Source organism: Botryllus schlosseri, chromosome 13 (assembly GCF_051294905.1).
Source record: "Botryllus schlosseri isolate E-star chromosome 13, Bs_hap1, whole genome shotgun sequence".
NCBI classification, from domain to species: Eukaryota; Metazoa; Chordata; class Ascidiacea; order Stolidobranchia; family Styelidae; genus Botryllus; species Botryllus schlosseri.
Window position 1 is genome coordinate 3,770,304 of NC_137248.1, and position 15,740 is coordinate 3,786,043.

Consider the following 15,740-nt stretch of genomic DNA (forward strand, 5'->3'; position numbering starts at 1 on the left):
TTAAAATTATCATGGTGAAATATACTAAGAACAAGTTTAATCACGTCCCCGCATCAATTAGATTTTTAGTTCACATTTTATCAATATTTTTAAGAAGTGTCTTAGACTCTCGCGGGCCGCACAGAACGGTGTTGCGGGCCGCATGCGGCCCGCGGGCCGTAGTTTGCCCACCCCTGCTCTAACCTAACGGGTGATCCGTTCTGCTCAGGGGTTCCCAACTGAGATGCCATACGCTTTCATCAGGGGGTCTTGAAAAAATTTGTCGTCATAAAATCAACTCCGTTCAGAAAAATATACATCAAAATTTAATAAAGCAATATAGATCAATAAGTTAGTATTTGATCTTGAGTAAACATCGTTCATGCCGCCACCAAATCAGTAATTGAGAAACTGTTGGAGCAAAAACAAGCTCAGCAATCACATTAACTGAATATGTATTGATTAATTACTATAATCGTTGTATGTTTATAGTAATTATAAAGATAAAGGAGTTTCGAAATTTTTTTTAAAAATTGAAAAAACTGCCAGGTGTAAAAAATTTTTTGAACCCCAGCCCATGCCTGACATTCAGGCACCTTGCGGACATCGCAGTCTGTCGATTAAGTTCTCGGACACTCCGATTTGATGCAACTTGTTGACGGGCATTTTCAGTAACTGGGGATGAGTGGCGACCAGCTTCTGCCAGCATAAATTCTTGAGGGTCGGCAATCGTAACCATATCCGGTAGCAGCTTTCGGTGCGCAGGTTCTGCGCGGCACACGAGATTCCGCCGAATACGAACATGCATCCGTCCTGTAATGTGAATGAATACATAGTTTTGTAACAGTGCATTAGGTGTTGACGAAATGGTTGGTGTGTTATTATTGAAGTGTGATGCGGAGGTTTTTAACACTGCGTGGTGCAATGCAAGTGTTTTTATCATTGGATCAGACAGACTCAAGAAATCAAGAAAACAATCTAATCTAATTTGGAAAAGCTGGAAATTTTCTAGTTGTCCAAGTCTGCTTCAGTTGCACAGTAGGTCAGTAACGGAGTACTTGTACTGTTCGAATAACTTGGAGTAGATTTTGCCTACCCGCAATACTTCAGGTGGTTACGATTTTAGACTACTTCCAATTCTACTTGACAGTATCAGGATTGTAATGACACGAGTCACGATAGATAAGACAGATCATGATTGTAACTTCGAAGAATAGTAAAGTCACCACATTATAGGTATTTCGTCTATCAGTCCTGATAGTTGGAAAATAGGGCCAAAAACTGATGGGAGCTAGGGAAATTACGATATTATGAATACGAGAAGATTTGAAAAAGTGGGTTGAACTGGTTTGAACTCAAAACTGAACAGTCAACACAATGACTTGGACTTGAACTTGAGTCACGGCACTATGACTCGGACTCGACCCTCTACTCACTGACACCGACCTCAAAATAACTTGAGTCAAAACTAAAAAGTGAGATTGACTTGCGACTCGGAACCTTGTGACTTGGTTACGACCCTGAACAGTATTCAGGCAAAACTAGGTCTAGAATACCTAATTTTTGCTTGGAAATCTCTACTCGTACTTCAGCATTGACAGTGACAACTTTGACCACCTATGTACATGTACAGTTGCCGACATACATATATTTTGGTCACTGTCTCAACTCGAACGCAGCAATAACGTACAGGGCTAGCGGCTGCGGAGTGGAAGTAAACAGGCTCCGGCATGGTCGCTACTTTCGTCCATTGCAACGTTGTCAAATTTAGCTTCCACACGTCGTCCATAATGCGGGCGCCGTCACAACCGCCGCTAATAAACGCGTCGTCTTGCAGCTGAACGCATCCGTGGCATCTCCTAGGTGACGGATACCCTGTCGAATACAGACACGGTATGAATTTAGCATCAGTCAATAATTGTGGTTCTTAAAAACCTTGGGAACCCTTACACCAGGGATATCTAGAACCTCTAGTTCTAGATATCCCTGCCTTACACTAATCTGAAAGCTGCCAGAGAACCACAAATTTTCTCCGAGTCACAAAAACAAAATTGTACCACATAACACCAGGGTTGTAATTAGGGCTGGGCAAAATCGAGTACCTGAGTGATTCGATTCTGAATCACGTAATATGCTTCGAGTCGAGTCGAGTAATCGAGTATCACTCATTATGACGTCACAACAGAATGTGCTATGTCAAAGTCCAAATATGTACCTTTTATGCCACCACAAAGAACTTAATGCTTGTTATCCGCCACATTAAAGATACTTTGGTATTTTCTCGACCATATTGATTTCATTTCACATCTTAACAATGTTGTGGGATGATCATGACTTCGGAAATGTGTTATTTCCAGTAACGTTCGTAGCTTTGTACTGTGCCTGGTATGCCGAGACACGGCCTATCAAGGTTTCAAGGCTTCCTCAGTGGAAAATAGTATCAAAACTATAATTCTCGTCAGTAAATTAGCTTTCACTTGCGAGGACCGTATAATTTCAGTACTCGAAAAAATCGTATTTTACTACTCGACTCGAATCATTAAAATTACTACTCGATTCAGATTCGAGTACTCGAATCATTGTGCCCAGCCCTAGTTGTAATGACTCGAGTCACGATTTTTTTGTGACTCAACTTGACTCGAGTCATTTTCTTGAAATGGGAAAATGACTCGACTCGAGTCAATATTTGGATTGACTCGACTTGTACTCGAGTCATTACGCATGACTCGACCCAAGTCATTGACTCGGCTTATTTTATATGACTTGAAGACAAATAAATTTACGAATCGTAATGACTAGATCAACGCATCAGACGAATTCTGCCATCATAGCTATTTGTCACCACTGCTTTCGTGGCACTCCTCTGATATCAGATATGCCAGCACCGTAAAAACAACAGACAAGGTACATAATAGCAATGCATTGTACAAAATCATCCAATGATGAAGAGGTAATAAATCCTCCGCAATCAAAGTACCCATGACTTTTCAATTATACAAGCAACAATCGAAGCAAAGTTCAATTAGAGCCAATGCAATGACTCAGATGGTCAAGTACTTGGAGGAGACTGATAAGCTTATGTGTAGATTTGAAGGTGATGATTCTTTGCATTTTTGGGCGACTAGAAAGAATGGGAATCCAATGCTCTTAAGTGAGGTTCAAAAATGCTAGTCAATTCCTGCATCTAGTGCACCAGTGAAACGTGTATTCAGTAGTTGTGGATTTATTCCAAGGCCATGCCGCTTTAATATATCTGAGGATCTCCTTTCCACTTTGGTATTTTTGAAGTGTAACTCATCATTGATTTGATCTACCGTCTGTGAAAACACACAATACCCTCCGTTCATTTGACGTTTTGGTAGGTATGTGCATCATGCACGTGAGTAATAATGAATGGCTAATGTTGTGCTATGTTTATACAATAGGGCTGTTCAAAAATAACTTCTTTTTTATTTTACTGGGTGGCTACTTGATAAAATTGTTATGTCGCATTAAAAGAACACTGAATCTGGCTAAATTTTAAAAAGTAGAATCAATGATATCAAAGGAGAAAATTTTGGATTTGAAAATTAATGGAGTATTTTTAGTGAGAAATTCTTTCATATAATATAATTACATACTAGTAGTAAGCCGACTATTTTTTCATATAAAAAATATCATACTCTAAAAACTTCGCTTATTCTAGTTGGATTTGAGCCAAATTTGCTCTGAATCATATTTTCACATAATCTAACAATATCATGAGGTAGCCGGTAAAATTCGAAAATCTATATTCGTAATTAATCTAAACTTTCTCTCATAGCATTGCTTTCTACCGGTTGGAATTGAGACAAATTTGATTTTTTTAGGCAATCTAACAATTTTAAAAAGCAGCCGGAAGATTTGAAAAAATGTTTTTTAGCGTCGTACAATTATTTCTCCAATGCTGTAACTGCGATGTAGTCCGTAATGCAATTGGGAAAACCTTTAGTAACATCAAAAGGTATCTGTTCTTTTGTCACTGCACTTGCACATAGCTGCATGCTCGCTTTTACAGCATGCTGGCCTGGTGAAAATACCTCTACATCTCTTGATTCTCTATCACCTGATATGTAGACTTGAATTCGTTGGTTCTCAATCAGCTATTTGTGAGCTGTCGTCGATGTCCCCGTAATAAAAACTGAATGCTTGTATTTGTGATGTATCAGACTGACCAGACAGATATTAGATATTTTATTTCAAGTTCTAAGATTTGTAAAGTTATCATATTGTCGGTTTCTCTCGTCTATCTGTGGCATCGGTAAATGAGGCCAGGAACTATCCGTAATTTGCCTAAATAAACATGTGCCAAGACTCTGATAGGGACAAAATAGGCATGTTTGGCAAGCAAGGAATTCGATATCACCCAAGCAGGATTGAAAACATGGGTTGAACATGACTTCAATACTGTGACTTGGACTCGGACTCGAGTCATAACACTATGACTCGGACTTGACCCATCAAACAGTGACTTGGACTCGACTCGGTGATGAATTGAAAATGACTCGACTTGACTCGAGTCAAAACCACAAAAGTAAGATTGACTCGTGACTCGGCACCATGTGACTTGGTTACAACCCTGCATAACACATCGAAGACATGACTACAGATTACTGGTGCACGGAGTGAACTTTGCGTCAACAGTGTTAAAGAGCAAAACCATTAATATATTACTTGCATACACAACGAAAACATACTGAATATTTAATGCAAACAGAGTGATTTCCCTTCCAGAAATTTTATGTGAGGTCTCACCTTGGAAAGCGTCATCGCATTGTACTGTCGAGACGCAACAGTGTGTTGCCAATTACTTATTGCAAATGATCTTATAGCTTGTAGCATAATTTATAAACCTACCGTTGTATACGGACCATTGTCTGCTCATTGTGAATCGTAAACGGTCAAATGAAACAAATAGGTTGACATGGTGTTCTGCTCAACGTACTGCAATAGTGCGGTGCAGCTCTTGCATCGGTTTTGCTTTTCAAAATGCTAAAATTGTCAAATACACACGACAACAAAGTTTGCATTTATATGCGAGAGTTTCGCAGGTACCCAACTGGCAAACTGTTTTGTGTCTTGTACAGTAAATTCATGAACTGCGACAGGCGTTTTAGAGTATACAACAAATTTTAATTATTTGTACCGTAAGGAATTCTTCATAGGTCCGATTTTGTTAAAATAAATTCAAATTTTATCATTTTCAAGTCAAAACGTTTTTTCAAGCCAAGCTACTACGTAAGGACAAGCAGTTTCAACCAGAAATGAAGAAAAGTAGTACAATTCTAACATTATGTGTCAAAACACCTACAGAATCTACCTACGCGAGGGCAATATTTTGTAAAAATTAGGTTTTTCAACATCACAAAATGTCAAAGTTTATATTTTTAGCGCAAAATCTTACGTTTTTAGGTTTAAAAAAATTGCCCTAGTCGCAACGAATCACTTACGAGTTGAGTGAGTGTCTTGAGCTCCAGCAGATCCCTTGAGACTGGCTCAGTGAACCCCTGGTGAGTGGTCTTCCCGGGAACCACACTCGGGAATGACTTGTCTATAAGTATTAACCCTGTCTCACACCAACCTGCATTTCCACACACATCAGGCTTTGTGGAGTGGTATTCCCACCGTTTCGTCTTGAAGTTAAAAGAGTGAACTTTATCCAGGGGCACCACCGTGTTCGATGTGCCTCCTCCCAAAACAAACAAATGACTGCAACACACGGCAACTTCGTGGCGATACCTGCAAGGGAAAAGGTCAATATTAGATATACGTGCATTTCGGTTGTTCACACGTCGTGACATACATTTAACACGCATATTTCCAAGAATGCACCCATTTCAATTGCCGCTAGAGAATGTGTCAATTGCTTATACACTGACATACAGAGCTGGTAAAAATATTCAGTGAAATAAATCTTCAGGAAATTTCAGTCGCCTTACAGTAGAATTATTCAATTTTGAAAACACATCAAACTATTTCATGTTGAAGTAGAAAATGGGAAAATTTCAAACATTGACATCATTTTCTATCAGAGCCATGAGAGTTATTATGACCAGTGGTTTGGATGATAACTAATGATGGACTAATAAAACCGATTCATCAATATACAATTGAATAATATATTCACATTGAAATGAACCCAAATATTTACAACTGACATTCATCAGCGGTAATCGTCAGCAACTAGTAGAAAATTGGAAAAAACATTTTGTATATCAACAATTGTATCACCAAATATTACATCACCGGCATGAAATTCAATGTGTAAAAATCATGTTTCAAATTTCTTGAAACAGAATTGACTTGTCTTAATACAGTTAATATACAATGCAAAAAAGTAACCTACGCATATGTAGACAGTAAAACTAATTCGTCAAAGATTACTTTGACATAGTGACGCATATATGTTATATAAAAATATGTCTATAAGCAATCGGCATACTTAAGAACAGCACGATAATGCATCAACTTTCTGGTCAATCGACAATGTATGTTGAATAATATTGAGTAGCAGTCACCAGACAGTACATGAATATGACACAAAACACGAGTGACGCCTATTATAGTAACCTTGTGACGCAATTTACACATTCAATGCTAGTGATAACTTTGCTTGGTTGAGTGTCCACTGTCCAGTCAAGTATACCAACAGTTTATAAATCTCCACATTCAAAGCAAACAACCAACCTCTCTGAGGGTATTTCAGTGAAAATATTATTAGGTTTGATGCGACTCCACTTCATGGTCTTGAAATTAAGTGCGTGAAGATCGTTGTTGTAAAAATAACCAGACGTTCCTCCGTGGACATACAACTTTCCATCATGTACAACAATTGCCTGGAATATTAAAACAACACTGATGGTACATATTGCACATTAGTGTGCAGAATTCAGAATCGTTTTGTTCAAAAGAAATGGTTTACGACTTGTGTTGGTGAGCAAAGATTTGGCCTCATAGTTAATCGGTAATTTTCAAATTCCATAAATTCAAATCATCTCATCATCATTTTATTAAACTTTTTATGAAATCGACACACCACAAGATTGTGATGTAATGAAAAGATAGGAGGGTGCCGAAACGACTTGGAGTAGCCTTTAATCAGACAACGACCATGGCCTACGGCATGTAAATAAGAGGCATGCTCACTGGATTTAAAAAGGAAAGGTGAATGAAAACTACAGAAATGGACTTAGAATGGGCAAGCAATTAGAGACCAAAATGAGCTACCGTTAAAAATTTGGTTCACTGCACCCTGAAGACTAGGAATATTTTGGTATTAACGGTTGTGACTAGATCAGGCTCTACAATAGGGAAATACAGAACACTGCAATACAGACCTGGCCATATTTCTTCTCGGGTGCACTACCAGAGCATTGCAACACACTCCATGTACATGTTTTTAAATTGCACACAGACACTTTGTTGCTGCTGCTTTGACCGAAAGGGTAATCTGTGCCACCGAAGAGAAGCATGAAGTGACCATCTCGCAATGCTGCAAGAAAATATAATAGGCTAAGTCTTGAAATTTCAAACTATACCATCTCATAATGTTACCAGAATGTGAAGCTAATTCTCTGGGCATGTCACCTTTGCACGGCATCAGTTTCCATTTGAATGTTGTGAGATTTAACTTCCAAAGTTCCCTGAACAAACAATATAACACATTCAAGATTTCAAATACGGTGTATGACGGACTGACGGTGTAACACGGTAACAAATCAATGGTATAACTTACTTGATCAATGGTGAACCGATGTGGTCTGGATTAAACCCTCCTATTACCCACATGTGGGAATTATCAGCAATAGCCCTGTGACCACTTCTGGCTGATGGACCCACTGAAATTCAAATCAACCAAATGCTAACAACCATAGGTTAGGTAGGCTATTGCATTTATTCCTATCCTATGTATATATTCACTAGCAACCAGAAAATTCATTCAATGAGTTGCATACAGGCCAGAATGATTGAAAAACCGAATAAATATCACACGTTACATCATATATCGATTGCTTCTGCAAAAGAACATAATGTCAATATTTGAAGGTCAATACTAGGTCAAGCAATAAAACACATTTTATATGTTCTACGGTCGTAATTTATGGAGTTGTTGCGTTTAGTCATTCCGTTCGATTTGAATAATCAACACATCGCTAAAAAAGAATTACGTAATGCTGGTAATTGAATATGGACATTTCAGTTTTCAATGCATTTTTCAAATCTTACCTCCATCCGACTTGTCTGGGATCCTGATGAATTTGTTCACCCCGACGATATCTCCATTCTCGCACATGACAGTATCTAATATGGTCAATCACAGATCGTAATTAACTTCATTACTGTATTAAGCTGTGCAAGACATACTCCGCTACTCCTACTATGCATCGCCCCGCTACTTCCGCGTCGCCGTGGGTAATCTCATCACAACAATGTCGGCATCACTACACAAATGCATAAGTATGTGCGATCCGGTGGTTGGCGGTAGAGGTGTAAAACTTTCAAGGGAGAGAGAGAGAGAATTTATTCGGTTCCATGAACATTGATAATTCATAGATAGATAAATAAATACAGAAAACCAGCATCGGTAGTCACTAGCAGGGATGTCCCTGGTCACTAGTCAGGCTTGCTGCGGTCATTCGATAGGATGACGAAATGTTGAGACGTGGTGGTTTTGTGACCAGGCTACGTAGAGGAATATAATTCATCGGGGATAGAACTATTCGGCGCCGCAATATTGGTGCTAAATCATTATCGAGATTGAAGGTTTCGACCAACATCCGATACCTATTTTGGCAGCGAAATCCGTGGCGTCGTTTAGCTTAAGCTTGATGGATCGCCTGGTATGGAAGCAGTGGTCGGATCCTATAAAAGACGCCGTCGAGAAACCGACTGCTGCCCGAAACACAAGAACCTTAACCATCCCACTATTTCCGACACCAAACAGAAGAACCGGGGCCCATATGGTCATTGGGTTGGATGTTTTCACTATCGTTAAAGTTTTAATTGTAATATGTCTACAGTTTTGCGCCGTGCGAGATAGTGTCTAGCGTGGGAAGAAGCAAGGTCATCTAGTCTGCACTAGAGGTCGACCGATTATCGACATGGCCGATTATCGAGGCCGATATTTAGAGCTTTCCCGATTATCGATATCGGCCTATGAAGGCCGATATCACGGCCGATATTTTACATTTAAAAACATTCAAAAATTTCGGAAATTCAATGCTCCGTGTTCTCAATCTCAATAAATCGACGACGCAAAGGGCGATATATGACAGATTTACCCTTGCAGGACGAGTTTAGCTGGGTGAGCATGCAGAGAAACAATACTTCCTGCATCACAATCTACCTTTTCTGGACTGATCTGCAATTCTGTATCATATTTTGCTTTTTGGGTTATCCCAAATTTCATCGAATGTGCACCATTAAGCAATAATTCTCTTCAATTTCAGTTTTCTCGTTTGTCGTTCAGCTTTCTGTGACATGTAGAAGTGCCATCTTGCCTAATATATAATATTTTTGGTGAAATTGTTCTCTGCTCCTTCCATATTAATATCGGCCTATGATATCGGTATCGGCCTTGTGAGTGAGCCAATATATCGGTATCGGTATCGGCCTGTAAAAATAAATATCGGTCGACCTCGAGTCTGCACCCCCGTTTTTTCTCCTGCATGCCATCCGTGTTGCTGAGCGCCTAGCGCGATAGACGCGGATACTCGTTTTCGAGTCTTTGGTCTGATCCGGCCGGGGATCGAACCCACGACCTACCGATCAAGAAGCCGGACGCATCACCATCACACTATCTCGCTCTGACTACGTAACTTACGTCGATATCAATTAGCGTTACAATATGTCCTCCCGTAATAACTAGGATTACCATATTTTGGGATCCCGAAATTTTCGATTTCCTGTAAAATGAGGACATATGGTAACCCTATTATTGATGAATTGAATACTACTTCATCTTTTGTGACTGGAACAAAGTGAACTCATAATATGGTACCCTAATATCAAACCGTATATCTACAGAATTATTGGCATATAGCTACCATTGATCCATTTCACATAGAATCATAGATATGCTTTCGATTACGACTCCAATACAACTCAACTAGCCTATATGTATACTTGATTGCAGTTATGACATCATATTACACAAATTTAATATTATCCTTGCACAACAACCGCAGGTCATACTCGTTTATCACTCAAGTAACAGAAACAAATCATTCTTGATGGCAATACCACCAATATTTTTTAAGTTTAATTTACAAGCTTTACTGACGTTGGCATTCTAATTTTTGTGCGAATAAACAGAATAAAATCCCACCTGGCTTGGGCGATGTAAAAAGGGGGCATGCACACTGAATGGACGTAAAAGAAGGTAATATAAAAGGACAGGCGACAAAAATAGGTGACATGTGTCGGAATGCGAGATCGATATGTCAGATCGTTGTGACTTGAGGACTGACTCGTATTGATTCAGTAGAATTTGTTTGTATTTCTACTTGAATTTGGACTGGACATGCTCGACGACTGTTGGATAGCCGGCAAGATACTGTTCCAAAGATCAGGTCTGGCATATATTTGATAGAGCGATGATTTTTTACGTCGGATATCGTATTTCGCTACTGATACTTTTATTTCACATAGTCTACATGAGATACCGGTATCATAGTCTAAGCATGTACAATGTAAATTAGTGAAGTACATTCTGATGATTTACTATTATTGTTTTTCTTGGATGTTGACGAGATATATGTAAAGCTTCGGAGAACATTTCTGGCAATTTCGTCCAATTAGGCTGGGAATATTTTTTATACATCACGCAAATTAAACTACTATTTGAGCATTTCTTTCACACGACTCATGATGTCATGTTTCTGTTCCTAAACAATGCTTCTGCAACCTACAGAAGTCACCCTAACTTGCAAAATAGCCAATCTCTTCAGTCTTTCACGCGAATTATAAAATATTATCACACAAATTACGGACAAAATACCGTAAGAAAACGGAGACTGAAATATTGAATGTTATATGAGGTGAATTCCAAATAGTAATTTCCAGGGTTGTAATGAGTAATGACTCGAGTCATGGCTGGACTCGAGTCTGACTTGAGCCGCGATTTTTTGATGACTCGACTTGACTCGAGTCACTACAACCTAAATATTGAAAATGATCGACTCGATTTACGTCAATTTGTGTATTGAGTTGACTTGAACTCGAGTCATTGCGCATGACTCGACAAAGTCATATGACTAGGGACTCGGACGGCTTGGACATGCATTTTGTTGTAACCTTGAAGAATAGTATATAAGATACCACGTTATTGGTATGTCGCCTGTCATTAGTGGTATTTGTAAAATGGGGTCAGAAACTGTGTAAAGTGGAGAAAATTAATTGCGATGCATTCAATATTAACCAAACAGGATTGTAAAAAATTAGGTTAACAGGACTTGAACTCGAAAATAAACAGGGAACACAATGACGTGGACTCGGACTTGACTCGGCGGTGAATTGAAAATGACTCGACTTGACTCGAGTCAAAACTATATAAGTAGAACTGACTTGTGGCTAGAGACCTCGTGACTTGGTTACAACTCTAGTTTCCGCATAATGAGACTCATAGGCTCATACATAAAAAGTATCTCGACAAATTTGTGCAGTACAACAGTGTTGAGCGGACTGTGATATTTTTCAGCCCTAGTCTAGTCCTGAAAATTTCCAATTCAGTCCAGCTCCATCCTGATCCAAAATTATTTTTCAAATTGACAGTCCAACTTCATCCAGATCCAATAATATTTCAAAATCCAATGCCCAATTCCATGACTGGAAATAATGAATAACCACGTTACAGAGAATTATTTAACTTCATGTAATAGAACCCATAGGTCTGAAATACACAGCATGTAGCCTATAACGCTTATCCTCTTTTTCAGTATGCCTACTACACATCACAGTAATCTTCATTCTGCGTTGGAGCAACAAGACAGCTAATCAAAACGAGTATACGATGTCTGTCTTTACCTCAATAATCACAACATGTATAATATATAGGCCTATATAAGACAAATAGTGAAAAATAAATTTTATCAGGGGATCACTACTCAACAAACTAGCTATATAGTAGTTACCAGGACCGTAACTGCCGCACCCCGAACCCCCCAATTGGAAGGGGGCGAGCTCGAAGAGGGCCTCAAATTATTTCGAGTTTTTGGGAAATTTATTGAACTTAAAAAAAAAATTGCGCCACGCGCGATTTAAAATTGACAAATATCTGGATTATTGGGTACTCTCCCCCAAAAGAACAAATATATATGATTTATACAAATAGGCATTTCAGCGTCGGTCATTAGCGCGCCACGACGCACCAAGACATATACAGTTTTAGGACATGTAAAATGCGACTCCAAGAAGTGTGGGCGGCGGGAAAACCTGGGCCAAAAAGGACTGCCCTTATGCTGACCGAAAACTTCGATATATATACATAGGCCTGCATGTTTAATTGTCCATATGCATCTAAATGACTTGCGCCGAATGTTCCTGTCCTGGAAATCTGAACCCCATAAGATAAATGCCTACCCGCAACGAAAATTTAATTGCCAGTGAAGAAATACCAATTTGAAATCGTGTGCGTCTTTCAGTTTAGTACGTTTGGGCGATTTCAATATCTTTTGACATAGCAGACAGGAGGTCACAAAACAACATCATGTATAGTGAAGTTATTATACCGCCGAATATGTTTAATTTTTATTTAGGGGCCCTACAGTTTCGAAAAAACCTAATTCAGCTCTACCGGTAAATCTGATTGCTTTAGCAGGGAGGAAAAATTTGATAGCAACATATATATGCAATCCTGGATCATATTGACCGATTCCATCTTGAATTGTTGACAGTTTTCGCGCTGCGCGCGTTGATGCGAAGTAATGCGTCTCACTAAACATTACGATAAATGGCGTTGACGAGTCGCAGCGAATACGACAAACCTGATGGGAGATCCGGAGGCCCAAGACCAACGTTTTTTGGGGGGCCTGACGAAGTGCTGTTACGGTTCTGGTTGTTACCACCGCAAGCTTGAATGCCTTCACCCGTGATCAAATGTCCCAAGTGCATGAATGGACGTCCCATAATAGCCATCGGGCTAACGCTGCGAAATCCCAATTATTGGTCGTGAGCTCCTGCAATAACCGAACCGTTGACATCGCTGGCCAACCAATTTCAAACGCTAAAATTGCCAAATAATTTGGTGTTTTACTGGATTCATTCTATAATAAATATTTGAAGAATTTGCCACCGTAAATACTATTTTATTCAATTTCAAATTTTTCGACGGCAATAACTCCGCTTCCACTGATTGGAATCGAGCCAAATTTGGTGAGCATTGTTTCTTTCAGCAACCTAACAATTCCATGGGGTGAACAGAATATTTTTAAAAAAAAATTATTTATTTTTATATAATAAAAAAAAACTTTCTTCTCTTGTAGTAAGCGGCTACTGGTTGGAATTGAACCAAATTTGGTGTGCAGCCTTTAATTAGGTAACCTAACAATTTTATCAAGTTGCCAGTACAATTTGAGAAAAAAGTCATTTTTGTACAGCCCTAATGCACACTGAATGAAAAGTGAAAGAAGATAGTATAGAAAAGCAAGCGACAAAAAATGGGGGGACATGTCATGGAAGGCGTGATCCGGTAATCTTGAGGGTGGACTAGTATTCATTTAGTATTCTTGACCAGGGATGAGGGAATGTGATAATGAATAATTGTTGATTAGCATGCCCCTCCCGTTTATTTAATTGATTCACATATTGCCTTCTCATTGACAATGAGAAAATTGATAATAATTGTGTCGGAAAAAGTATATCGCGACGGAAACTTTCAGTTAATAATGCTGCATACCGGTGAGGATGCATTCAATCGGCATTGTTGATTCAAGCATATGGGAGTGTCTGTCCACCACTAAAAGTAGAATGTACGCAATTTTGTCAATAACTAAATATGAACTCATATTTCAAACCAAACCCATTTTCGACACCCATCAAATTTCATTTATCGCAATAGGTAAATTCACTGCTTGAATTAGTTAATCCAGTAGTTCCCACCTTTGAGTCGATACTGTATATTCAAAATATATAAGTCAATGCATTACTATGGTTTGAAGCTTGTGATTGGTTTTGTCTTGACAATACATGAGTGCGTAGAAGAGTGTTTTAAATAACACAGCGAATGTCATTCTCCACGTTTAATCTGTACTATATATAAATTAGGATGACACGTTATTTCTTAACAATTTTGAGCTAGTTTCGAAAAACAGGGGGACGTGAAAAGGAAAGATTTCAAATAGCATTTTAGATAGATAGTGCAATGGTCACAATTACTAACTTTTGTTATTGTCCTGTCAGGTACTACGAAATGTGATCTCTGAATAAAAGAATTGCTGTAAGCTGTAACTATGCAATGAAATGCGCATGGCACAGCGACACAGGCTTCACAAAGAAAACACGGGAAAATCGAATAGATTCCGAAGTCTCTGCAAACTGCATGCACGCCGCGCAATTGCACACTGCACAGGAAATGCTCATGTTTTCCGTATATATCGCAAGGAGCTGATGGTTGCCGCGATCTATGGATGTTGTATGATTTCACTTCTGTGGGAGCTGTGTACTTTAGCAAGTAATAAATTACACGTCGCCGAAAATTATTCCTAAGTTGGGACTTGGACAAGTTTTCAAGAGTCCCGGTACACTGGTTCTATATATGTATGAAAATGCACATAGATGTGTGTAGGCCTATGTATAGGGTTGCATTTAAAACAAACGGTGTTTTAAAACAATTTGTTTAAAACATGTCTTAAACAGTGTTTTAAACAAAGGCCTTTTAAAAAAAAAGTTGTACGTTTTTCAAGTTGTAAAATTATGAAATAATTGCGTAAATAATTTCAAAACAACATGTTTTATGAGCCTACGGGCAATTACCACCCGATATAGCCAACGTATATCGATATGGGATGGTTGGAACCCTCAAAATAGTCGGTTCAACAGCAATGGTACAGATATTTCGTCTAAGGAGCCATATTTACCCTATATTTTCAATTGTAAATGCCAATCCATTATGACGTCACAATTGAATATTCGTGACGTCATGACTTTAAAAAAACACAATAATAAATATGTTTTAAACAGGGGTCTTGTTTTAAACACGTTTGTTTTAAATTGATTTTTGTTTTAAATGCAACCCTACCTATGTATGATTGAGAAACGAATGTATGCTTGTCAGTAGCAAGCATATGCACCGAAAAATACTGTTCTATCGGTGAACAATTCTTCTAGTATTGTAGTCAGCTAAATTTATTCGAGAAGGTAGCACCATATCGATGATACGCCGCCTGTTGTATAGCTGTAATCTAATCTTTGTATCCCGTCTCTGTTTAGTCCTAGAAGAATTCAGTGCTATACCTGATGCGTAGTTTATGAACCCCTTGTAGTGGGCGTGACGAAGTTACCAGATTGCAATCACATCTGGTAAGTTCGGACACGCATACAACAAACGCCGTATTTCGCACAGGTTATCCCCTATAATAACTATATTGTGAAGTAGCATATACCTAAATAGACACGTTAAGCATACATCAGATTTAAATCTGTGGCATGGTTCAAAGCCAATGCCATTGCTAGCCGACGAGTGAGTTATTTTGTGTCTTATACGAATTTCAAGGACCGAAACCGATATTTCGATCGTGGTCATGGTC

At 38.8% G+C, this 15,740-nt stretch overlaps 1 protein-coding gene across 1 annotated transcript; it reads right to left on the reverse strand.

Moving 5' to 3' along the window:
* Window positions 1-417: 417 nt before the first annotated feature.
* Window positions 418-8,442, reverse strand: LOC145454731 (kelch domain-containing protein 10-like). The gene is made up of 9 exons (XM_080332723.1): window positions 8,362-8,442; window positions 8,224-8,298; window positions 7,733-7,835; window positions 7,552-7,640; window positions 7,335-7,489; window positions 6,685-6,833; window positions 5,579-5,736; window positions 1,670-1,854; window positions 418-792 (listed from the first exon to the last, which is right to left on the reverse strand). The coding sequence occupies exons 2-9, from the start codon at window positions 8,288-8,290 to the stop codon at window positions 568-570; spliced, it is 1,131 nt and encodes a 376-aa protein (XP_080188849.1). The 5' UTR covers window positions 8,291-8,298; window positions 8,362-8,442; the 3' UTR covers window positions 418-567.
* Between the last annotated feature and the right edge of the window lie 7,298 nt (window positions 8,443-15,740).